Genomic DNA, 25,476 nt, shown 5'->3' on the forward strand with positions numbered 1-25,476 from the left:
ACCCAAAAAATTCCATACACGGTAGGTGTATCGAACCCGGGTCTACAGCGTCTTAAGTTAACACTTTTACGCCAAAGCTACGAGTATTGCTGACGGAGCTGTTGAAATTATCAATGTCTTGAAGTTTGACAACTCTCGTCATATACGTCGAAGCGTTCCTACGCGACATTATCTACACAGATTTAAGTAAAGCATTCGATCTAGTGCCGATTTCCATCTTACTCTTGAAGTTGTCTGTATATGGTATTGCGGGATCAATTTTAATCTAGCTGGATTAAATTCATACCTTACTGACATATGTTTTTACGTAGTGGCTAATGGATTTGAATCAGTAAAACACGAAATAACATCAGGAGTACCCCAAGGATCGTATTTAGATCCTCTACTATTTAACATATTTATCAACGACCTTCCAAACTGCCTTAAATAATGCACACCATTTATGTTTGCTGATGACCTAAAAATTCTTAAGATTCATCAATCGTCCCGATGATGTTAGCGCATTGCAGTCCGACCTAAATAGTTTATTTAGATGGTGTGAGCTTAATGGTATTATACTGAATAAAAATAAATGCTTTCATGTAACGTTCACAAAATGCAAAAGTAATATTACAACTAAATACTATTTAGATAATGTGCCTCTAAGTACAGTAGATACTATTAAGGATTTGGGTGTTATATTTGACAGCAAACTTACGTTTATACCGCACATAGACTCTATTGTAAGCAGAGCCTCTAAAATGCGGGGATATATAATTCGCAATGCCAAAGTTTTTGGGAACTGGCGTACGAAGGTGATCCTATATAAAAGTCTGGTTGTGAGTATTTTGAAATACGGCAGCACCGTCTGGAGACCACACTATGCTTGCCAGTGTCTCAGAATCGAAAGAATCCAGAAGCGTTTTCTTTATCACTTGGCTTTCTCAATTGGGAAATCTAGATCACTCGCAACATACTCTAAAAGACTTACATAATATACTAACTCTGAAACAACGTAGCGACATATTGGATTTACTTTTTAACCGACTTCAAAAAAAGGAGGAGTTTCTCAATTCGTCGGTATTTTTTTTTATGTTTGTTACCTCAAAACTTTCGGCTGGGTGAACCGATTTAGATAATTCTTTGTTTATTTGAAAACTGGTGATTCCCGAGTGGTCCCATTGTAATTTGGTCCAGATCTGACAGTGGAATCCATGAGAAAACCATAAAAGTCTTAAATTTTGCTATACATACGTATAGCAAAGTGGATAAAGTGGCGAATAACTCAATAATATCGCGCATACTGATTTCGATAATTCTTTTTTTTATTGGAAAGCATATACTTCAAAGAGAGTTTGGTTAGGTTCTGATAACGGAATCCATGACAAAGTAACGGAACACTGTCTGTAATCAAATTGCAAAGTACTTACGTTCATTGCTGCATTGAAAAATTTTGTATTTTAACACAGATTTAGACAAATTGTTAGTTAGTGTACTTCAAATTCACTAAAAATCATAAAATAAAAAAAATCAACTGCCTCCAAAACAATAGATATAATGTGCACTAAAAAGTATAAAATTATTGTGTATTTTTATACAATCTAAATTATTAATCTTATTCTTAGTTACGATTATTGTATTTTTTGGAGTCGGTGTCATCCAAGATAGGTGAGATGTGCTTGAGTCGTGAGGAGGTGAGAGGCGAGAGCGGGTTGCAGCGGAAGGACACCGATTCCAAAAATAACAATAATCGTAACTAGAATTAGATTAATTAATTAGATTGTATAAAAATACGCAATTATTTTTTAGTGCACATTATATGTATTGTTTTGGAATAGTGTTTTTGAAGGTGGTTGTTTTTTTGTTAAAAATTTTCTTATACAAAAGTATTAACAACATTTATGATAACTCTTTTCTTGTGTCCATATTTAATTTTAGATTGCCTAGATGCCCACGTAAATCTGTGAACTTATTTGAAACACCTTCTCGCAGAACTATTTTGGGGATCAATTCACCTGTGTCGCGATTATGCAAAATTATAAACGATTATAAATGCATAGACCCATTCAGTGATTCATTTGATTGACTTCACACAGATGTGTAAAGTCTTAACTGAACGCGAGAGGTTTTTTTAAATACGTAATATTCTTTCTTTCGATCGTGACGTTAGCGTTTGGATAATTATGGATATCCGCATAATAGCGCTTAATTCTATATTTTTTCTATTTCTATTGTTTATTGCTAACTAGCTGACCTGACAGACGTTGTTCTGTATATAATAAATAAAATAATGTTTTTATATGAATTTGTCAATAATATATCATAACATCAAAAATTATTTCGTAAAATATGCACCCTGCTGTCGTAATGAATTTGTTACACAGCAGAACTGTCAAACCGTGCGTCAATAAATTCTCTCATAGAAATTATGTAGGGACACATCAAAGGAAAAACAAATTTGTTGTTTTTATTTAATTTAGCAGCATTTTCCTATTTATTCACCTTTCAAACCTTCCCTGGACTTCCACGAATAATTCAAGACCAAAATTAGCCAATCGTTCTCGAGTTTTAGCGAGACTAACGAACAGCAATTCATTTTTATATACATAGATTAGTGATAGAGTAGTGCCACACACATTAAGAAACACGTGTTGGTTGTTGCGCAGGGAGGTGCGGCGATGGGCCTGGGCGGGCACGCGGGCGTGGCCGGCGCGGCGCAGGCGTGCGAGCTGGACAAGGTGTGTGCGGAGTCCGTGCAGGACCTCATGGCCACCATCGCCAAGTTGGACTCCAACGGCGTGCAGGTGGTGCCCGAGACGCCGGCGCAGCCCTCGCCCTCGCCCGCGCTCGTGCACTCCTCCACCGACAGTACGTGCTCCTGACCCGGGGGGGGGCTTATGTAACTCTTTAGCCTACTGGTTGTTGATGTTGTCGATGTAATGTATTCGCAGGCAAGGCGGCGGGCCCCGCGCGCGCTGCGGCCGCCGCGGGCGCGGGAGACCCCAACGAGGACTGGTGCGCCGTGTGCATGGACGGCGGCGAGCTCATGTGCTGCGACAAGTGTCCCAAGGTGTTCCACCAGTACTGCCACATCCCCGCCGTCGAGAAGCTGCCCGAGTGAGTGCCGCCACCGACCCGACCGCCTCACGCGAAACTTGTTTGTCACTCAAAGTTGTTTACTACTTCTGATAAATGACTAATTGAATTGTAGACCGACGGAGTCGTGGCAGTGCTTGCTCTGCGTGAACTTCGCGGAGGTGCCGGAGGACGGGGTCGGAGCGGGAGCGGGCGAGTTGGGCGGTCGCCGGCGCCGCGTGGTGGAGCGCATCACGTTGGAGCTGTACTGCCAGTACGAGCTGTCGCTTCAGTTCCGCGAGCCCGCACTCTACGCTGCGATGCATCACGTGAGTCACGCGCCTCCGAGTGATCCGTGAACCGCGACTGACTCTCTAACCGGCCATGGTTTCAGTTGCAGCCGATGTGCCTGGACATGATCCGCATGAAGCTGCAGCCGCGCTCCCCCGACCGCTACACGCATGAGGCGCAGTTCGTAGCGGACTGCCGGCTACTGTTTCGCAATGCGTACAGAAACAACCCGGTATGTACACAAATGCACCCATCCATCATACCTACTCCGTACAGGAACAACCCGACATGTTCACACTTGGACCCAAACCTCGTTCTCCGTACAGAAACAACCCGACATGTTCACACTCGGAGCCAAACCTCGTACTCCGTACAGAAACAACCTAACATATTCACACTCGCACCCATGTATTGTACTTGGTACAGAAACAATCCAATATGTTTGTATACACATGTACATCAACAACAAGAACTGGAGGTCTACTCCCAAACGACAACGATTCATTCGGAACGATACGATAATACTCCGAATATATCGCAACTCTTACAAATGTTCGAATTCCTTATCATTTATAAACCATAGACCAATATTTTGATTTTTTTACGATGTTTGTGAGAATAAATTATGTGCAAACCTTGAAAAACTAAATATTATCTTTGCTACGTCGCTGTTAAGTTGTAAAAGTCAAAACATAGTTGAGACGCAAAGGACCATGACAAACTCTGCCCCAACAACTCACATCATTTATACAAAATGTACACTTTCAAGAATTATGTAATGAATATAATATAAACATCTTAAATTGAATAAATAATACAAAACTTGCGAATCAATAAAATGTAAAAAAAGTAACTCAACCCTTCGTTGACTTCCTATTTATCAGGCGGCCATTTGCATTACTTTCTACGCATAAATGATCAATAAAACGACTTAAATTACTTGGTAGTGAAAAAAATATCTGTTGAATATGTAATTAATGTTTAAATGTTTGGCGAATGTTTAGTTATTTAATATACACCAAAGGACTCAAGAAATTGATTCCACAATCTAAATCACAGCTACAACATAAAACGATAATAGCAACGACAGCCCAGAAGGTGTCGTTGAAATTATCGTAAAAGTGTCGTTTGATTATTTGTCAAATTCGAAAATTTGTCTCTGACATTTACAGCTAAGAGTAGAATTAGGACCGATAATATCGAATAATGTTTCGTTTGTTCAATCATCGTTTCGACATTCAATACGATGTAACTAAGAGTAGGATTCGACACGACCAATGCCACGATATATCGGATATCGATTTTAATCCCCGAATCGATACGAGCATCTTATTATATGCGCCCACGGGTGTGTATTGTGAGACGTGTAGAGTGATATAGCCGCCCCCCTCCCGCAGGCCGACTCTCAGATCTACAAGGACGCGCGCAGGCTGGAGGAGTTCTTCGACGCGCAGTTGGTCAAGTGGCTGCCGGAGTACGCGTACTGGAGCGGCGAGGGCGAGCCGCCCGCCAAGCGCTCGCGGCTGGATTGACCCGAGCTGCCAGCGCCGGCCGGCCCCGCGCGCCCCTTGCTGCGCCCCTCCGTGCTGCGCCCGTCCGTGCTGCGAGCTGTGTTCGCGAAGCCCGCGCCCGTCCACCCACCCCACGCCGGCTACACCGGCCGCTACCTGCCGCACTAGACATGTGCCGTTTTAAAGACTCACCGACGTGTCGTGTGAATCAAGACATTGTCGAAAAATTTATCTCTATATGTATATTTTTATGATCACATATATTGTTCTAAAGTTCTGCAAGAACTTTTTTGTCTACTAAACTGACGTGTTTTGCCTTCCTCTTAGCTAAAAATGTGGCCAAATTTATCAAGTATCACTAATTAAATGTATATATTTAATTTTAACGTTAACGTTAATGCCATTCGAAAGCCGAGAGTATAAGTAATATAAAGTCTTTAAATTCTTTGATCCATACCTAAATACTACTCATTCGGATAAATATGGATCCTGTCGAGGCTAGGTGATACAGTGACCCCTGATAAATACAAACTCCAGTCCCTGAATACCAATTTTTAAAATAAGTAACCGTAAATGTATCTGTCACAATGGTCTATCATCATATTATCTTCTTAGGATACACGCGCTAGAAGCCGTGTCGTGTGTAGTTGTGTATTGTTTAGTTACTACACAGTAGAACGGAATAGTTGCTTACGAAATGGAGTGTACATTTCGACCCTGATTAAATCTAGATCCGAGTTGATCATTTAATCGGGTTATCCCTCGTGTGAAATTGTAATGTTAGAGGGATTGGAATATGTGTAATAAATACTAATAGTGGTCAACTTCTTTGCTCTTCTCTATGCCTAGAAAATACTTTAAATGCTGTCTCGACGTCCAGTCGCAAAAAAATGCAAGATTTTTACTTAGTAAAAAGCGTACTATTTTAATGAATAGTACACTTAGTATGTAATTTGATAATAAATATCGAGAGCAAAATCATGTTGTGGCATGCCATGCAAATACGTGCAACCGATATAATATACGTGACATGTCTAGATACAAGTACCGATTTGCAATTGTGAAAATCGGTACGAGCGCAGAGGGCGCGGTCGGGAGGGGGACGCCGCACTGATTCGTTGCTCTGTCTAGTGGCAGAGTTGAGTCACTATTTGTGTAGTCTGTTACACATACTATAAAAATATCTTCACAAGGATGGGCAGTCCTGCTAGAGGATAGAATTATTTGATTTTAAATTAAATTAATAACAATGCAAAAATACATTCACGGCATTTTCAAGTAGTCTGTTGAACAGAGCTTGTGAAGCGTAAATAGTGTGTATTGTATTGTTAAAGTTCCTTTCATCACTTACGTTGTACGTTTACAGAAAATTAATATACCTATAATAAGTTTATACATCACGAGCATATAAAATATTTTATTTATATTATAAACATTATAGTTTAAATATATACCTACATAGGCAGCATTCGGTTTTGTAAAAATGTTGAATGCTGTTGATTATCATTATATTTTCCAAACGTTCACTTTATTAAGTTGTTTCGTCAAAAACTCATTAAGTAAATTGGAGGTAATTCTAGAAAAAACGTTCCAAACCACAATCATGTCGAAATTGAGTTAAGAACACAAAACTGATCACGTGAATCATATTAACGGACTGACAAAAAATGGCAGCCCTACTGTCACTCTCTAAATGACATCATGAAATATTTATTATACTTTAAACACGAATTCCTTAAAATGTGATGTTTGTGGCTTAGAACGATTTCAGGAACTACATCCAATTGATTTTATTAAAATTTATATTTGAATGTTACGTGTACTGTGATATGAATTTGACAAGACGTCGCAACGTTACATTTTGTTATGATGTCTGTACAGAGGCATTTTAAGCAGGTAATGTACATAGCATAGTGCTTACAGTTATCATAATAAGTTATTATTCTTGCTCAAGTGAAGCATATTGAAAGTTCCAATGTATGATGGTTGATGCCCTAGCAACTAACAGAACCACGCAGGTAAAAAGGAATGTTAGGCATCAAATAATATTATAATATAACATAAGTCTATATTTGTTAGAATATTTTAGTTTCAATTATTAGTTATTATGAGATATTACGTTGGATATCACTAGTTAAGGTATCGAGGCACAAATAGTTATATATTTTGGTTAATAAAGTAAAATTTAAAGTGAATTATTGTATTAAGTACCATGTATTTTAATTTAAGTTATTTTATTATAGTACTATTACTATTGCTAAGCTTCATCGAGACGTAAAACAATGATTATATTATGGTTTTTATAAGTAATTTGCGCCTAAGTGTAACATATTGTACCAGGTTATATTTTGGATTCACAACACCCAGAGAAACAATAATTAGTATACAAATATAACTCAATGTGATTCTGTTGTCAAATTCGTGTAGTTATATATTTTTTTAATAAATAGGCGCCATACTCGCGCCTCTACATATTGTATGTTCGGGTAAACACTGCATGTAGACAACTATTTTTTGTTTATTTAAAATACAGTGTAACATGTTTCATGAAAACATTTATAACGAAATAATAATAATAATTTTAATAAGCAGATTATTTAAAAGAGTGTGACATTAATGTGTTACACAGAAATGGAGATTTATAAATCTCCTGGTGCATGTTATGATATACATAGTGATTATGATACACATAGTAATACATTTACACAGAAAATGTGAACGAGACCATTTTAGGCAGTAGATACACTTTTGTTAGTTAAAAACGCTTAAAGAACACGTGACATTGTATAAGGTCAATATAGCTGTGGACTTAACTTAGATTTCTAACGAAATAGACATTAAAATCTTACAAATACTTCACAACTACTAATTGATTGAAGTATTTTTTGTAATTATCGTTTAGCGTTAAAACTATCAAAAAGTGACTTCATCAGAACCCCTGCAGAATGTCTTTAATGTTTGTGAACTGTGTTGGAGCTGTAGCGGCCGATCCCGGTCGCATCGATCGGTGCGAAATCTTTGTATTGTTACAAGCTCGATGTTTGTACACATTTTCGATACTTAATATGCCGGTTGTATCGATACACTAGATCGGTATTTATTTAGGTTGTATAGATTTACAAGTTCGTAATTGTTACAGTGTATCGATACAGAAGATCGTTATGTATACCAGCTGTATCGATACTCGAGTTCGTTATGTATACCCGTTGTATCGATGCACGAGTTTGTTTATTCCGGTTGTGTCGATACACAAGTTCGTTATTGAAAGTCCGGTTGTGTCAATCATGTATATATACATTTCGTACAAATTGGTTGTTTGTTTGTTGTACGCACGTCTGTTGAACGTTGCGTGGCGTATCTCATGTTTAATCTCGTACCTAAGTATTACTACAATAAATAATGTCATTATATATTACTTGTGAGTTTTCTTTGATTAGATAATTACACCCTTCTACCTAAAGCTAAATTTTGTGTGATGTAATAATCATAAATTCAAATATAATTTCTCAAATTAAGATTTTAAATCACTTATTGAACATTCTACCATCCTTTCGAAACGGTGCCTCAGACCTGAGTAAAACCTCAACGGCCATCTCATTTTTATTTAATAAATGAAGGCGATGTCTCCATTCCCAAGTTGGGGTATCATTTAGAAAGTTGTTAAGTTGTAACTTTCACCGCACAAATGTTTCCAATTTTTAAGCAATAGGTTAATCCACAAATTTTTGAAGTGTCTCAGTTATATTTCTCCTTATGTGATAAACTACATAGAATAACTTAATTGTTATTCAATAGGTATTCTATTCTTCCTACACCACAAATTTGCCTGTATCGCGTTAAAGTAGTTTAGCTTTGAGTATGTGTTTCCTAAGTTTAACTGTAATGATCAGTGCTAAGTCAAAACAAGATTTCATTTTCTTATAATATCTGAAACAATCTAAGGTCCAAATAGTATTCATGAGTCCATGTCCATTATTTATGATTACCAATTCAGTTCTCAGGACCAATTGGCTTATGGACTTGCATCCCGTGCCAGTAAATAAATTAAAAAGAAAAAATCTGTAACTCAAAAAGTCTGTCAAAAATTCACAAAGACACTTAAAAGTCACACTTTGTAAAACAAAATAGTGAAAATAATAAATACCAAAGAAATGAAAATACTAACGACAAGGCAGTAAGGCCCCTGGCTATAGCCTGTTCGAAAGAACGAATTAATATAAAAAAAAAAAATAAATAAATAAAAGTCACACGATGACGGTGTTAGTTCTAAATTTGGCCACGTGCTGAAAGATCCTTGCCGCCTTACCGCACTGAAATAATCCTAGGTAACGTATTAATTAAAAGCTTAGAATAATGACACTATAATATATTATTCTAAGATTCAAAGTAACACATTATCAATAGTTTGATTTGCTCGCTGACAAACCTGTCAATCACATTTTGACGTTGTTGTGACACATGACCGTGACAGTAATTGAGTTGCAAGGTTTGTTATTTTGTTCTATAATCAGTTGCAAATTCTAATCAGTTATCACATCCTATCAATAACTGATAAATTGGAATAAAAAGCTTTTTTAAGTTTAGAAAAAGTAATTGTTATTCTTAATAATCTGTGGTAAAATAGCGTCGTAAGAAGATAATATTATTTCAACATTCCGACCAAGGGTTAACGTGCCAAAAAGGTTAGTGACCCCGCTTGAAGGACTTCTTGATGTTCAAAAGTATACTTAATATTGTAAATTAAAACAATATCATATAAGTTATTTATAGAAGTTAAATGAAAATGTAAAACCTAAAAATATGATGATATCAGGGCTTTTATGGTTTGCAATAAATAAACTGAAAACTTCACAATATCTAAAACACTGTCAATAGGTACGGTTCTTATTCTCCATGACTTACTTTCTAATGCGATGGTAAATTTGTATTCAATTAACAACACTATTTTTAATTTACAAGATTAATTTAGTATCTTTTATATATATTATAATGAAAATGGTCTTTGAGGCTTAATCACGCCTAAGCCACTTATCGTATCGACATGAAACTACCACCATTCGATGCGAAATTTATCCTAGATGGTTTATGGTTATTTTTCGAATTCCAACGTTCCTTCATTAATTTATTTCCTTTTAAATTTCGCCCAGTGAAGGGGGCGGGAACGGCTAGTTAAAATGTAAAAAAAAGGTTTCTATTGCTTTTTATTTCTATTATTCAATGCCAGGCAAATTATATAGCAATGGGTCGCGGGTTCGGCTACCACTGGGGTGGATATAGTACTTGTAACGATATTAAAGCAATTTCAGGTATGAAAACTGTTTCTTCAGATGTGAAAAATTGTGAAGATAATATTTAATTTTAATAATTAAATAAAAAAATACAAACCTTAAGTAATATAGACACTTCGTTTCGCAATCTGAGGAATATAATCAGAGAATATAATATTATTTACTCTAATGAGGTAATAACTAAGTATTAAGTGTTTATATTGGGGTCAACGGCATCGATACACGAGGGGCAGGCTCGGAGGGGAGACGGGTTTTATTTAGATATTTGTGTTTGATAATTGTAAGTAAATCTTATATTTTTTTTTCACGCATCTCGGATTCGGCTCTTAAGAAGACTAGGACATTAAACGAAAATTGTTATAATATTTTTTTTATGGAAAAGGAGGAAAAACGAGCGTCCGGGTCACCTGGTGTTAAGTGATCCCCGCCGCTCACATTCTATTGCAACACCAGAGAAATCACAGAGGCGTTGCCGCCTTTAAGGAAAGTATACGCGCTTTTTTTGAAGGTATCCATGTTGTATCGTCTCGGAAACACCGCATAAGGAAGCTCATTCCATAGCTTTGTAGTACGTGGAAGAAAGCTCCTTGTAAACCGCACTGTGGATGACCGCCACATATCCAGATGATGGGGATTTTGGCGTGTCGTGCAAAGGTAGAATTCGGCGGCAGGAATCAGGGAAACAGCTCTTCGGAACACTACCGCATAATAAATACAGTAGAAGACGAACAATGAAGCGACGTCTCTACGCAACGCCAAGTAATCCAGCCGATCACAGAGCACTGGGTCCCTGACAATTCGAGCTGCTCGGCGTTGCACGCGGTCAAATGTATCGAGCTGATACTGGGGTGCGCCAGACCAGAGATGACAGCAATACTCCATGTGGCCGGACCTGCGCTTTGTAGAGCGCTAGAATGTGGGCCGGCTTGAAGTATTGCCGTGCTCTATTTATTACGCCCAGCTTCTTCGAAGCCAATTTGGCTTTGCCTTCCAGATGGTCGTGGAATTGACAATCGCTCGAGATATATTAAAACTTCAAGCAAATATGTTCTTTGAAGTACCTTTTCGTACATTAAACATGAAATTTGATTTTCAAACTAGATAATAATATATACTAGATATTGAAGTAAGATTTTTAAATATACAGTATTTTATTTGAAAAGAAAATCTAATAATTTTTAAAGAAACTTAAAATTCTAAACTCAGCGTAATATTGAACAGGACTCGATTGCTCCTTGCCGCGCGCTCAACTATAATAATATTATCAAATTGTATTTTTGTTTTGTCATAATTTATGAATCCTGTTAACGGTTTGGTGTAGTTTTACTAAACCGTTTATGTGAACAAAAAACCGATCTAAAGGTGTTATCTCTCAGAAAACGCGTTATACGTTTCGAGTTTTCACGAGTGGAGCCCGAGCTAATCCTGTTCTAGGTATATATTTGTATATTTTACGTTTCCCGGAATAAGCTCATCAAATGCGGAGTCACAAATCGATCTACTGTAAAAACGCGTCATTGTATTGCTAATTATTATGACTTCACTAATGAAGAGTTTATTGAAAACTAAATAGAATCCTTACAAAAAATATGTTATGTTAATGAATATAGATTTTTTTTATTCAAATTAAAATATTTTTATTCAAAATAGGATGTGATATCACTTAATGGAAGTCAAAAACTACCACACATTCCAAAAAGTATGCCTCAGACCTGAGAAGAACGGGTGCAAAAACTCAGCGGGCTTCATTTTTTTTTCTTAAAAAATATGGTTACAAAGTAATATCGTACGATAAAACTTATTATTTAATAGCCTGAGGGAGGTCGCTCCATTCCAAATTTGTGGTATCATTAAGAAAGTCATTTATGTTATACCTAGTAGCCTTTACCAAACTAAAGTTTTATTACAATTATTTTGAATTTCGTAATATATTTGTTTTGAACATTTTCTGGGATCTTGTAAAAACATATAACGCCCAAAAAAAAACTTACCCCCTTATTCATAATAGTCTGCTCACTTAAAGCATTGCTAATTCTCACTCTGTCTTCTTCTATTGACCTAAGTCAGAATGAGAAAAAACACTCCTTAGCGGCTGTTTAAAGTTAGCGGACCATTATGAATAAGGGGGTATCTCTCTAACTCGACTTAGCCGAGTAGTAGGCATTATAAGTTTATGTCTGTTCCTGAATTAATGAAAGATAGAATTATAATTTACAATATACATTAAATCCCGAGAAAGGCTTGGAATAACTAATGTATTGTACCTACAAGTTCACAGGCAAGAGCTAGTGGTCAGTTCTTCGTCAGCGTTTGATTGTCTTGCGAAGTATATCTTCAGGATATACCGTTCTGATCTGTGTAGGATTGTTCTAATCAAAGTGTGTTAACGCCCTTTGAGACCTTTAAAAATGTGAATCAGGGTTCGTTGCCGCGATATTGTAATAATATTCTGTACTATCCGGAAACTCCAAAGACAATTTACATTTCGCAGTACCTCGGCATTTTAGTTTCAATTATTTATTTATTTATGTTATTGGAGAATCTACAGCTGAACACTACAATAGATACATGATAAAATAACAGAAAGCCATTTACAGATTCTCACGAGTAGCTAGGTAAAATATTAAACAAAAACAATGTGAGAGTTACATACACGAATCAAATGCTTAACACTATTGTATTACCTACTTATCTAATTACATATTATCAGCTCGAACACCAAATTAACCAAAGAACTCATTTCCTAACTGACGCTTAATGGAATCAGCATCAATTATTCGCATAGTTTAACAGAACATGTGGCACGTCAACGTCACACATTGTTCCAGACTGGCTCCAGTACGTCCATATGGGCGTAGTATTAGTTGCCTCACTTTGCGACTACGCGTGCTCATGTATATATCTATTTATTTACACCATTGAAAATCGAGTGAAAGTGGGAGAATATTTTGTTGGTGGTACGGAACCCTGCGTATATGTAACTGCAACTCGTAAGCTGAGCTCGTTATCACGTGGCGCATGCGCGGTGCGATTTCCGCTGCCCGCTGTCATCACAAACCAAATGTCAATGGTTCGCGGTTCGATAGTCGATATACATATTACAATATCTCACGAGTCGATGAACTTTATGTTTTTACTTTATTGTGAAACGTTTATACACAATTAAGATAATATAGTTAAACCATTACTTGATATGAGTCAGTCGTTGTAGTGGCATCTCGTCTTCAAACAATCATTTTCTTCGCTTCACAGCTGTAAGTTTATTTTAAAAGGTAAGTCTTTTATTATTTACTAACTTTTATCCGCGACTTGGTCCGCGTGAAATAATTACTTTGGGTTTTCTTTGGGGTACTTTGCAAATAATACACATACAAACTGCTCTTCCGTTGCTGTGTGCTCTTCTATGACACAGCGGATATCGCTTGTCAATGTGGACACTCTTTTATAATATTTCCATGCGAACTTTTATCTATTATCAATGTTTCGAAAATGCTCGAACAAATACTTATAAATCGCCTATATACAATGTTTCATGCAGGTGTCATCTTCGATAATGACGAACTTCCATCCCCTATCTCAACCCCTACGTTTATTTTTTGCAATACAAAGTAGCCTTTGTCCTTTTCCAAGCTCTAGTGTATCTATGTATTAAATTTAATCCAAATCGGTTGAGTGGTTTAGGCGTGAAAGCGTAACAAACAAACTTACGTTCATATTTATTATATTAGTAGGATTATCGGATATATACACTCTTGTTACTCCTTTACCTTTTCAACAAAGCTTGGGTCATGATAACTAAGAAGTGCTTGCACCGCCGCCCGCCTCCTTGATGAGGTCCTCGAACCGCTGGCACTCGGCCACCAGGTCGGGCGCAACACCAGAGCAATAACAGGAGCGTTGCCGGCCTTTTTAAGGAAGGTGTACTTTTTTTGAGGGCACCCATCATCAGTGCTGTCGTCTACATAGAAATATATGTTGGAGGTCCAACATATCATTGATATGCAGAAGAAACTGTGTAGGAGATACCACAGAGCCTTTGGGAATACCAGCGTTCACGATTTTCGGATCGAGCAATAACCGTCGATAACGACCTGTATGCTGCGCTCAGTGAGTGAGTAGAAGTTGAAGATCCACCTGCATTAACTATCGGGAAGCCCAAATGATGGAAGTTTTAGAGGAGTGCGTGATTTATAGCTTAAAATATGTAACAACCTGCGCAGTGATTCTAAAAAAATACTCAAACGGTTTCTAAACTTGATTAAGTTTAAAAACAAATTAATAAAATGTAAAGAGTTACTGAGCACATTTTATGTCGTTGAAAATCTCTAGAACCTGCCTCGCCCTGAAACGCAAAACCAGCACGTTGTTCGCAAATCGATATGATTAAGATATCTGTGGTTTCTATGGAGTTTCAAGAGAATATGGTTAGAGCTAAAGAGCTAATCATCCAGATAAGGACATTAATAACTATAGAGTAAGACTTAGAGACATGTTGCTTGCAGGTGTGAGTGGCGCAGCGGTGCGGCAGCATGCGGCTGATAATCCTGGAGGACGCTGATGCGGTGGCGGAATGGGCGGCGCGGTTCGTGCTGCAACGCATCACCGAGTTCGCGCCGGGCCCCGGCCGCCGTTTCGTGATGGGGCTGCCCACTGGGGGCACGCCGCTGGGCATGTACCGCCGCCTCATCGACTTTCACCGCCAGGGCCGCATCTCCTTCAAGTACGTCACCACCTTCAACATGGACGAGTACGTCGGTGAGTAACTCTCCTACAGGTATCATGCCCTTAACCCTTTTGCAGATTTTGATGTATTGGAGTACCTGTACACTACAAAACAACCCAATCAATAACATTTGATATTACTACTAAACTAATAACACCCACAATTGATATTATCTGTGTCTGCGGTGTTCGTTCGACACCGACATCTGGCGCAAAATAGCGGTGCACTGGTTGTAATGTTATGTACCAATTGAAAGAGTGTGGTGCCGGGTAATTATTTATTACAGACCATTGAAGTATCACAACCTAAGTGTCAGCTCAGGAGTCTTGAAAACCCACAGTAGACCAGTAATTTCACTTGGCTGTAGTAAAAGGTGTAGTACGCCTGCTCCGCTATTTTACGCTAGATACAGGTTATCGATGCAGGTGAGGTATATGAGGGTCGTGTGCAGGTTTGCCGCGGGAGCACCCGGAGTCGTACCACTACTACATGTGGAACGAGTTCTTCAAGCACATTGACATCGACCCGGCGCAGGCGCACGTGCTGAACGGGAACGCGCCCGACCTGGTGGCCGAGTGTCAGCGGTTCGAGGACCTCATCAAGGAGGCGGGCGGCGTGCACCTCTTTATTGGCGGTAACTGTCACTCACCACACACAGCTGTCCTAACATTTTATTATTTGATGAACACTCACGCCTTTTTGTGGGGTACCAGAGTAGCAGAGACAACAGTACGCCACTTGCTTCTATTCTAACAAAACTCACAGTTATGCATACATGCTCGCCGGTTTTGGATGTTTCAGAGCTTCCCTTCCTTAATTTGTTCGACGAATATCCTACGAGGTCTTCCGCGAACTACTTGCCCACACACGCTTGCTTTATATATTTGATTCGTCATTCTTTTTTGACTCATTCGCTTCACGTCTCCAAACCATTACAGAATTCCTTTCTCAATCCTTGTCACGTCGTCTTTTGTCTTTCAGACCACAGCGCGCTCGTATAACTGCATTCGGAATTTCATCAATCAGGCTCACCCCACACATACTGCGCAGTGATCGCATGTCAACTGCGTTGATTCTGCTTTCATAATTTTTCTGCCTACTGTGGTTTGCGATCAAGTAATTAATATGCGTCATGTGGGCCAGGTATCGGACCGGACGGGCACATCGCGTTCAACGAGCCGGGCTCCTCTCTGGTGTCGCGCACGCGCATCAAGACGCTCGCCTACGACACGCTCGAGGCTAACAAGCGGTTCTTCGGGAACGACATCAGCAAGGTGCCAGCCAAGGCGCTCACCGTCGGTGTCGGCACCGTCATGGATGCCAAGGAGGTAGGTTGCTATGGAACAGCAGAACAATCGAACTCGCAGTCATCATATGGTAAGAGATAGCTATCTTGCAAAGTAGGAGCCTAAGAGATATTGCAATAGTGCATGCACGTTCTTGTTTTTCATGTTTCAATGCCCGTCAAAGTGACACCGTTCTGCTAACTTTGAACGCTACAATGCATTGCAGAAAAAAACTCAATGATGATGTACCTACTTAGAATATTACAATCAGTCTCATAAACTCTATACCGTTTTACTTATTTTATATTACCTATTTATTAGTTTGAACAACAGTAAATTATTGACTTCTTAACTTCTACCAGTTTACCTACTGTGACGACTAGAGAACCTTTTTTGCAATCTCGATTTTTTACATCACGGTCCTTAATTTGCCACTGTCCTGACAATTCCTTGGCTGTTCCATTTGCATAAACTTTAATAAGTCCAAGCATTCTTATTCTAAATACTATTGACCTGGTATGTTTCCGGTCTGACCGTGGAATGTACGTCCAGGTCGATATTATGCAGCACCTCCCTCCTGCTGTTTGTCCAATCAATCTTCTTTCATCCTCCGTCTCAATTTGACCACACCATCATAAGAGATACGTCATATAAGTAGGTATGTTAAGGATAGGCTACAACCTTGATGATGTCGCAGGTGATGATCTTGATCACGGGCGCGCACAAGGCGCTAGCGCTGGCCAAGGCAGTGGAGGAGGGCGTGAACCACATGTGGACCGTGTCGGCGTTCCAGCAGCACCCGCAGGCCGTTCTCGTGTGTGACGACGACGCCACGCTCGAGCTGCGCGTCAAGACTGTCAAGTACTTCAAGGTAACGAGAGAATGCACTTTGTACCTACTAACTAAAGTAGGTTAGGTAGGTACCTACCTAACCACACTACAATAATAACCTTGAACCCCACACGTCCCTGTTACAACCATCACAATAACATTATTATCATCTTCAAAGAATAACTAATGTAAGTTATATAAATTTGCTTAGCTGTTGATGCCCGGAATGACATAGAACAACGTAGATTCTATCTTTGTTGGTACATCGCATGCAAAACTGCTATCAACTATTGGTACATTATAATATATTGTGTAATATTCGGTGGTGGTACGGATTGGTTGTGGTACATTACTTGCGGGTACAATGGATCTAAGTAGTTGAATACCAACTGCCATTCACACTGTTATACAGATTCCTTCTATCCGGCGGCAGTCTTCAGGTATGTTCAGTGCTCTTCTCTAGGGGTGTTCAGTACTACTTCGACATGCCATGCTGTAAATATTCGGTTAGGCGAGTATTTTTCTTTTAACATTTTGGTACTTTGCTGAACTAACTGTAACAAACTCTGTAATTAGTTTATAAAAAAGTTCTGCATGGATATTAACATATTATATTTTATTAGTAATAACTCTTTTAGTGTTATATGTGTGAATCTTACTCTAAACCAGCTTCCTTCAGCATGTGCTGCCTCAGTGCCAAATCCTATTCATTAAAACGATGCGCCTTGGTGCTATGAACCTAACATTCATAGACAAAAATAGTAATGAAAAGGGTCCCAAGAGTGATACCTGACGCATTCCGTTAAGAGTTTATTATGTCCTATTATTGAACACATGAAATGAAATCGTGTTCTAACTATTGATATAGCCTATTTACATTTCCAGTAGCGTTTAGTAATTTGATGCATGCGGCGTTTCATCCTGAAAATTCTTACTTAAATAATCAGAATATTGACGTTATATATTTAACGATAGTTAAATATCCTTCGTAATTGATAATATTTGACGAACGTATTTGACGTTAACTGTCTGAAACAACCGGCCGGATAATTAATGTATTTAATTGTCAGTCGCCGCCATCTTCGACTTATACTTGACACACGTTGTATCATATTGATTTGTATGTGTGTTTGTTTGTTTGTTTGTGTGTGCGCGCGGCGGCTCGGCAGGCGCTGAGCGACGAGCACCAGCGGATGATCGAGCAGGTGTCGGTGGAGCACCAGCGCGTCGTGCACTAGTCCTAGGTGATCACTTGTCGTACCTCCAGGCGCAGGCACTAGCATTGTACTCGCAAGCAATTCACATCATATATCATTTATCCGTACCGAATTCGCCAGGGTTAAATTAAAAAAAAATCCTCGATAGGTTAATTGGCGCTAGAAAATAGCTGTATTGTCATGTTGACTAACAATTTTTTTACTGGCCTGTTTTGTGGCCTCCTAAAATTTTGAACATTATACATATATTATACTTTACATATACTTAAAAAAAATGTTTTAATAGTTTATTAAATTATTATTAATATTTTACGACCCCTTTAGCCCAGTGGTTAGTGACCCTGCCTACTGTTCTAGAGGTCCCGGGTTCGAATCCCGGTAGGCGCAATCATTTATATGATTAATATGAATGTGTGTTTCCGAGTCATGAATGTTTATTTTGTATTTATGTATGTTTAAGTAAGTATATTGTATTAAATATTATATCGTTGTATTGTGCCCATAGTACCCACACAGGCTATGCCTGGTTTGGGGCAAAATAATTTGTGTCAATATTGGTATTTCAATTTTCATCGTGTTCCAGATGAATCACGTACTTAATTTCAATTCAATAGACGAACTAGTGTCTAGTTCGTATATTGAATTGAATCGGTGGCTTGATACCTTAATTCGTAACATTTTTTTTATTTTAATGAGGGTAGGTTATTAACACACTATGCTTACTGTATGTGGGCTGAGAGGACACTTGACCTTTGGCCATCTAGGAATATGCTGCAACATCTCCTCCAAGCCACATTCAAACTGATGTAGACGATTGGGGACTCAAGTGGCAGGACTGGCTCTCATTTGTGTGGAGCTGGGATTTATTGAAATAATTAGGCTTACACAAACCGCTTTTGAACCGACACAACATTTTAAATTTAATGTTCCGAATCTTCCTTTCGGAAAACCTCGATGAACACTTTTTAACTAAGTAATAGCAGGTATTCTACAATAATAACTGCAGTAAAGAATATTACATGCATATAAAGTCGATTAATTTCCGAATCTTTTCGAAGATTTTTCGTAATAACTGGAAGAATCGAGAAATAAGCGACAGAACAAAACATCTTGTCTGTTTGTTGAGTGCACATCATGTAGAAGTCACTCAGTATAAGTTATAGCCCGCAATATGCAGATGATTAAGTTTGCAGTTGGCCAGCTGTTCTGATCATAGAGTACCATTTTGTATCGTCATCATCAGCCGGAAGACGACCACCGCTGGACAAAGGCCTCCCCCAAAAGATCTCCACGACGATCGGTCCTGCTGCCCTCATCCAACGTATTCCGGCGATCTTGACCAGATCCATTCATCTTGTATTTTGCACGGACTAGTAAAAAAAATAAGGACTCCGTGTCACCTTTCATAACAGTGTAGCACCAAAACAAGCCGATTAACGTGTAAATACATAGCCCCACGCACACACTTACACTACTACAGGCCGATAGGCGGCCATTATGGGAATTGTCATCGTCTGTGACAGATCAGTTTGCGTCTCAATAAAATATTTTAAAAATGTCGTCGTGCGTTGTGAAAAAGTGTAAAAGCGATACTATATAAGTATCTGTGGCCATATATGATTATTTAAGGGAGAAAAAATTGTGTAACTAGTGACCGCACACACACTAGCATAACGGTGCTTCACTTGCTAATATCACGGCGCGGAGTCCTTCTTTTTTTACTCGTCCGTGGTATTTTTTATTTTTTTGCAATTAGGTACCTCTCGTTTTACAGAGTCTGATGATTGAACACAACAAGCTGATAGCGGACGGGTAACGGGGACCACACACAACTATATTATATAACTAGCTCTTCATTTTATACTGTAATATAAAAATATTATTATACTTTAAGTATAACATTTATACATTATTTTATGATAAATAAATCGAATATTTTCTTACTAATTCCTTTTATTTCCTTTATACACTCAAATACCATAATGATGATGTGTTCAATAACTGCACATTATGACCACCATAAAAATAGACAACAAATTTCTTATTAGATTTTTTTTTATTACTACTAAATTTGATTTGGCCTCTAATTTAATATCAGTTACTTCCTTAATACAGTCCTTTACTGGTAAAAATTTATCGTGTTAATATGTGGGCTCCTGAATGCATCAAGCACGTTTATGATATGTTGTTAGATAAAGTAGTGTATGTAACTGTAGATAATTAGGCATTAAAGCTCTTGTGTGATGTTATAATTTTATTATTACCCACACATGTTTAACACCCTTCATTGTGTACCTACAATCACATAAACTATTATTATCACATAAATAAAATTGACATTTCCAAATATTTTACACAAATCTTAATAGTTATAACCTTGGATTATTTATATGCCCGTGGAGCCCAGAGGCGTGGAGAATGTTCAAAATACTATCTTCGCGCCTCAATAAGGCTACTGGAAACCCAAGCGCTGGTAGCTATTTCGGTCAACGGATCAGCCTTGCTATCCAATGCTGCCAGTATTCTTGGTACGCTTCCACATAATGATTGTTTTAATTATATGTAGTCATAATACAGTAAATATAGTTATAAGATTTGTTTGAATAATAAATCTTTATATGTCTAGATAGACTTTGAGTTAAGAACTAACTTCCATTTTGAGCAATGCACACACACTAACACAAAATGTCATACAAATCGCGAGTGTAAGACACAGTTTGACACACACACTAAACTAATTTTCCTGCCAGTTTTTATCAGTTGTCTAACAGCAAGAGACTCTATCTAGACTTATAAATTCTCTAAGGTTATAACTTTATATGTATTTATGCATTTGTACCCCCCACATGCATGAAGGTATGATTACATACACATATTTGGCAAGATCTGATACAATTGATAAAATACAAACATATATCCATACTTCATGGGGACAGTCTCAATGTGCTAATTATGTTATATGGGAAGAATTGAATGTGGCCCATATAACATGGAGTGACAAAAATATGGTCTGAGATTTAACAAGACAACACAAAATAGAATAGACATATCTGGTGAAAAAAATGTACAGACACTCTCACATTTATGAACTAAAATTTCACAACACAATCTCATTATCTGTCAATACAATATGCAACATGGCCGGCACTATGTTCAGATCACTTAAGCGTTTGCCTGACACATCCGGGCAAGAAGAGCGGCTAGCTGCAATGAGGAGCTGAGCCCATCTGCCAGCCGCATGTGAGTCACTCCGATCTCTCGGATCAGTGCCAGCTTCACATCCTCAGAGGTCTCCAGGCCCTTGCACACACGGAATATGTTGCTCACAATATCCTCTGCTGCATACCCCAGCTTCACTAGCTTCGCCATTACCTGCATAACACTCATATTGATAACAGAGGTTTGTATTAATACAAATAAATAAAAATCTTTTTAGGAGAGGGATGGATGTCTTAATAATGGTAATAACTTGATACTTCCATGCAGACAAGGCCTTGGCATTCAAGTGCCTTTAGTTTTACTCTTAGCAACACTATTGTTCATTGATTTTATTCACATAAAATATAATACTCCAAGTACACTCTTACCTTGTATGCAGAATGTATGTCCTGCTTCAAACAGGACTCAAGCATGGTCTTAATGAACATAGGGTGCGGCTCGTCACACACCTTGAATACATTGTCTGGGCTGATGTGCCTGAAGCCTTGTGCTGTGGACTGTAGATTGTTCAGAGCTGATCTTAAGTCTCCCTGGGCTGTGAAAACCACAGCATTAACTCCTTCCTCGGTGTATGATAAGTTCTCTTTCTGACATACTTCTATGACCTGTAACAGTTTCACTAAATAACATCCCACTGCAATATCCATTGCTAATCAATACAAATCAAAATCACTTTAATCATTTAGATCATGGAAATGACACTCACAAATGTAGAAATTTCTTTTCTTATTGAATCTCCTGCTACTTTGTAAAGGGTTGTGCTAATGAGAAGAAGTAGCAAGAAACTCACCGCCACTCTTTTTAAATCAAGATTTACACTATTGTCATCTTACAAATCATTTTAATTACAATATAATATGTAAAGTGATGCAACAAACATACTCAAACATCAAAAAACCTTACATGTGTAAGTCAAAAAAGTAAATGTAAATTAATACAAAACAAAAGTTATTGAGTACAGTAGCTGCATCATCCACACACACCGTAAATAAATAGAAGTATTCTGTGAGCATGTTATAAGCGATTATATATACAAAATATATATGTATTCACTTTAAGAATCTGAAGCCGAGCCTTCGGCAACAGGATCATCCTGCCACCACAACTACTATTGCTTTATACCTTTATAAACAACACACATGCTGATCTAGCGAACATGTTCTTAATTCCAACATTTTTAGTTAACCACACTTGTACATTAATAAGTAAAAGATGAAATAGCAATTACTGTAATACTAATTACTTTTGCTAATATCTGTGCATCAGTAAGTCGAGAGTATCTGAGAACAGCACATCTAGATTGTATTGGCTCAATTATCTTCTCGCTGTTGTTGGCTGCCAGAGCAAACCTTGTGGTGCTGGAGTACAGCTCCATTGTGCGTCTCAGGGCCTGCTGGGCTCCATCTGTCATGCTGTCTGCCTCATCCAGTATCACAATCTTATGTCTACCCGCTGGTAGAGTCACCTATAACACAAACCACAACAGCATAGTATTATATATTCTGAATATACATTTTATTAATTACTGTAATGAAAAATATGTTGCAAAAATTGTGGAGCACCTTTTGTTGAGCAAACATTTTAATTTTATTGCGTACTACGTCTATTCCCCTGTCATTTGAGGCATTCAGCTCAAGCACAGCATCCTTGAATGCAGTACCAAGCAGTGCTCTAGCTAGACAAAGTATAGTTGTCGTTTTCCCAACACCAGGGGGACCAGCGATGATGATATTGGGCGCGTTTCCCGTCCGGGCAAACACCGCAAGTCTTGACACTGTGTCTTCATTGCCCACAATATCTGCGAAAGTTTGTGGTCGGTACTTTTCAATCCACGGCAAATGAGACGTTGCCTTGACAGCAACAGTTGCTGGAGCCGGCTTAGAGACCGGTTGCACATCATCCACTTCCATTAGTACAACATCATCATCAGACATTTTGATATTATTTTTCGATGTTGTCAGTGCTGTAATCGTTTACTTCTTACACATACATAAACTAGGAGGCATAAGCAAAAATGATTTTAACATAGGTTAAAAGTTCAGTCTTGGTTGTACTAAATAATCCATTGAATAGAATTATTTTGAAGATTCAAAAACACGATGAATTTAAAAAGGTAAACTTTGTAACGATATTAAAAAAAGGAAATATAGTAAAAATAAGAATTCCACAATTTATAATGTAGACGGACGTGAAACAGACATACAAAATAAAACAACTGAAACCAATTTATCGAAAAAGCGTTGAAGACAGATTTTATAATGACAATAATTGTCAACCCACAGAGTACCTTTATTTATGTGACAGCCTTGCTAGAGAAAGCACATAGAGTAAATAAAAAAAAATCTCTACGAGTACATTTATGGTATGCCACTGTTTTTGTATTGCAGCTTCGAAAGAATGTAAGATTGTTCTTTTCTTAGACGAAACTTCATTACTTTATAATATTGTTAGACATTCACAGCATTTAGAGAACATAAACCTGTCCTTGGAAAACTTATCGAGATGGTTCAGGGTGAATAATTTGAGTGAAAAATTAAATTTCACCGCCGCCCACAATCTCTTGCAACACCAGAGGAATCACAGGAGCGTTGCCAGCCTTTAAGGAAGATGTACGCACCTTTTTTGAAGGTTGTATCGTTCTGGAAACACCGCTCAAGGAAGTTTATTCCACAGCTTTGTAGTACGTGGTAGAAAGCTCATTGAAAACTGCAATGTGGAGGCACATCCAGATGGTGGGGATGATATCCTAACTTGCGGCGTGTCGTGCGAAGGTGGAATTCGGCGGCAGGAATCAGGTTAAACAGCTCTTCGGAACACTCCCCGTGATAAATGCGGTAGAAGTCACACAATGAAGCGACATCTCAACGCAACGCCAGCCGTTCACAGAGCACTGGGTCCCCGATAATTCAAGCTGCTCTACGTTGCACGGGGTCAAAAGGATGGAGCTGATACTGGGGTGCGCCAGACCAGAGATGACAGCAATACTCCATATGTGGCCGGACCTGCGCTTTGTAGAGCGCTAGAATGTTGACCGGCTTGAAGTATGGCCGAGCTCTATTAATGACGTCCAGTTTCTTCGAAGCCAATTTGGCTTTTCCGTTCAGATGGCCACGGAATTGGCAATCGCTCGAGATTTCGAGACCCAGTATTCCGATACTAGGCGAGACATTAAGGGAAGTGTTGTCGAAGAGCGGTGATACGACAAATGGGGTTTTCAACGTTTTTTTAGTGGTAAACGCGCAAACTTGAGTCTTCTGGGGGTTAAAAGGACAAGGTTCAATTACCCCATTCCGCGACCTTCTCAAGAGAGGACTCGATAGAAGACACAAGTTTCTCAAGTCTAACTGCCAGGCCTTCCCTCTTGCTTTCAATAGCCGCCGCCCATCTATGTGTTAGGTATACCAGAATATCACCTGCCTACCGACGATGGCGAAAGCTGTACTGTCGGTCGTTGATCAACTGGTGACCCTCTAGGTATACCAAGAGCTGGCGGTTGATTATGCTCTCCATGATTTTGGAGAGCAGGGTAGTAATAGCAATAGGCCTGTAGTTTGCCGGATCCGAACTGTCTCCTTTATTTTGGATCAGATGGACAAGGGCTGACTTACATGTATCAGGGACTCATGGAAGTCAGCCCAGGGGAGTTTTGAATAAGTGTGTCGGAATTAACGCGTTAGCACCGGCGTCAACACAGGGGCACACGTTCTAAGCACGATTGGAGAAAATCCATCCGGCCCGCTCGACTTCCTACGTCCAACGAAAACAGAGCTCGCCTAACAGTTTTCTGTCTGAACTGTACTTCAGGCATAGAGCTCTGATACCGCGGGATGGTCGGCGGTGTTTTTCCGTTGTCGTCAAGAGTTGAGTTGGAGGCAAAAAGAGCGTACAGTAGATAGGCTTTCTCTTTTGCCGTATGGGCCAGGGTGTCATTCCTCATTTGCAACGGTGGCAAGGACGGCTGGTTGAAGTTACGAAGAGCACCTTTCGACAACGACCAGAACTTGCGTGTTCTGGTCGGGTAACTGGAAAGCTGCTCGCCGATTTTGACGACGTGCT

At 38.8% G+C, this 25,476-nt stretch overlaps 3 protein-coding genes across 6 annotated transcripts in view; 2 read left to right on the forward strand and 1 right to left on the reverse strand.

Annotated features, from left to right (window-relative positions):
* The window catches only part of LOC126978204 (E3 ubiquitin-protein ligase TRIM33), a 37,514-nt gene extending 29,243 nt beyond the window's left edge, over positions 1–8,271 (forward strand). The window contains 5 exon segments of the mRNA XM_050826984.1: positions 2,646–2,889; positions 2,931–3,096; positions 3,191–3,383; positions 3,449–3,577; positions 4,743–8,271. Of these exon segments, the coding sequence (XP_050682941.1) occupies positions 2,646–2,889; positions 2,931–3,096; positions 3,191–3,383; positions 3,449–3,577; positions 4,743–4,877 (867 nt within the window). The 3' untranslated portion in view covers positions 4,878–8,271.
* An 808-nt stretch (positions 8,272–9,079) lies between these two features.
* On the forward strand, positions 9,080–20,144 carry LOC126978229 (glucosamine-6-phosphate isomerase). 4 transcript variants are annotated; one of them, XM_050826994.1, is made up of 7 exons: positions 9,080–9,181; positions 14,647–14,899; positions 15,319–15,501; positions 16,011–16,195; positions 16,851–17,024; positions 18,154–18,228; positions 19,976–20,144. In XM_050826994.1, the coding sequence occupies exons 2-6, from the start codon at positions 14,674–14,676 to the stop codon at positions 18,220–18,222; spliced, it is 837 nt and encodes a 278-aa protein (XP_050682951.1). In that variant the 5' UTR covers positions 9,080–9,181; positions 14,647–14,673; the 3' UTR covers positions 18,223–18,228; positions 19,976–20,144. The 4 variants fall into 4 exon arrangements, with proteins under 4 accessions (XP_050682951.1, XP_050682949.1, XP_050682952.1 ...); XM_050826992.1 differs by lacking the exon at positions 9,080–9,181 and adding an exon at positions 9,349–9,538; XM_050826993.1 differs by lacking the exon at positions 9,080–9,181 and adding an exon at positions 13,255–13,416.
* Positions 20,137–23,638, reverse strand: LOC126978228 (replication factor C subunit 2). Its single transcript, XM_050826991.1, has 4 exons — positions 22,983–23,638; positions 22,664–22,885; positions 21,789–22,025; positions 20,137–21,573 (listed from the first exon to the last, which is right to left on the reverse strand). The coding sequence occupies exons 1-4, from the start codon at positions 23,352–23,354 to the stop codon at positions 21,364–21,366; spliced, it is 1,041 nt and encodes a 346-aa protein (XP_050682948.1). The 5' UTR covers positions 23,355–23,638; the 3' UTR covers positions 20,137–21,363.
* Positions 23,639–25,476: the final 1,838 nt, after the last annotated feature.

This window comes from Leptidea sinapis, chromosome 47 (genome assembly GCF_905404315.1).
Source record: "Leptidea sinapis chromosome 47, ilLepSina1.1, whole genome shotgun sequence".
Taxonomy (NCBI): Eukaryota; Metazoa; Arthropoda; class Insecta; order Lepidoptera; family Pieridae; genus Leptidea; species Leptidea sinapis.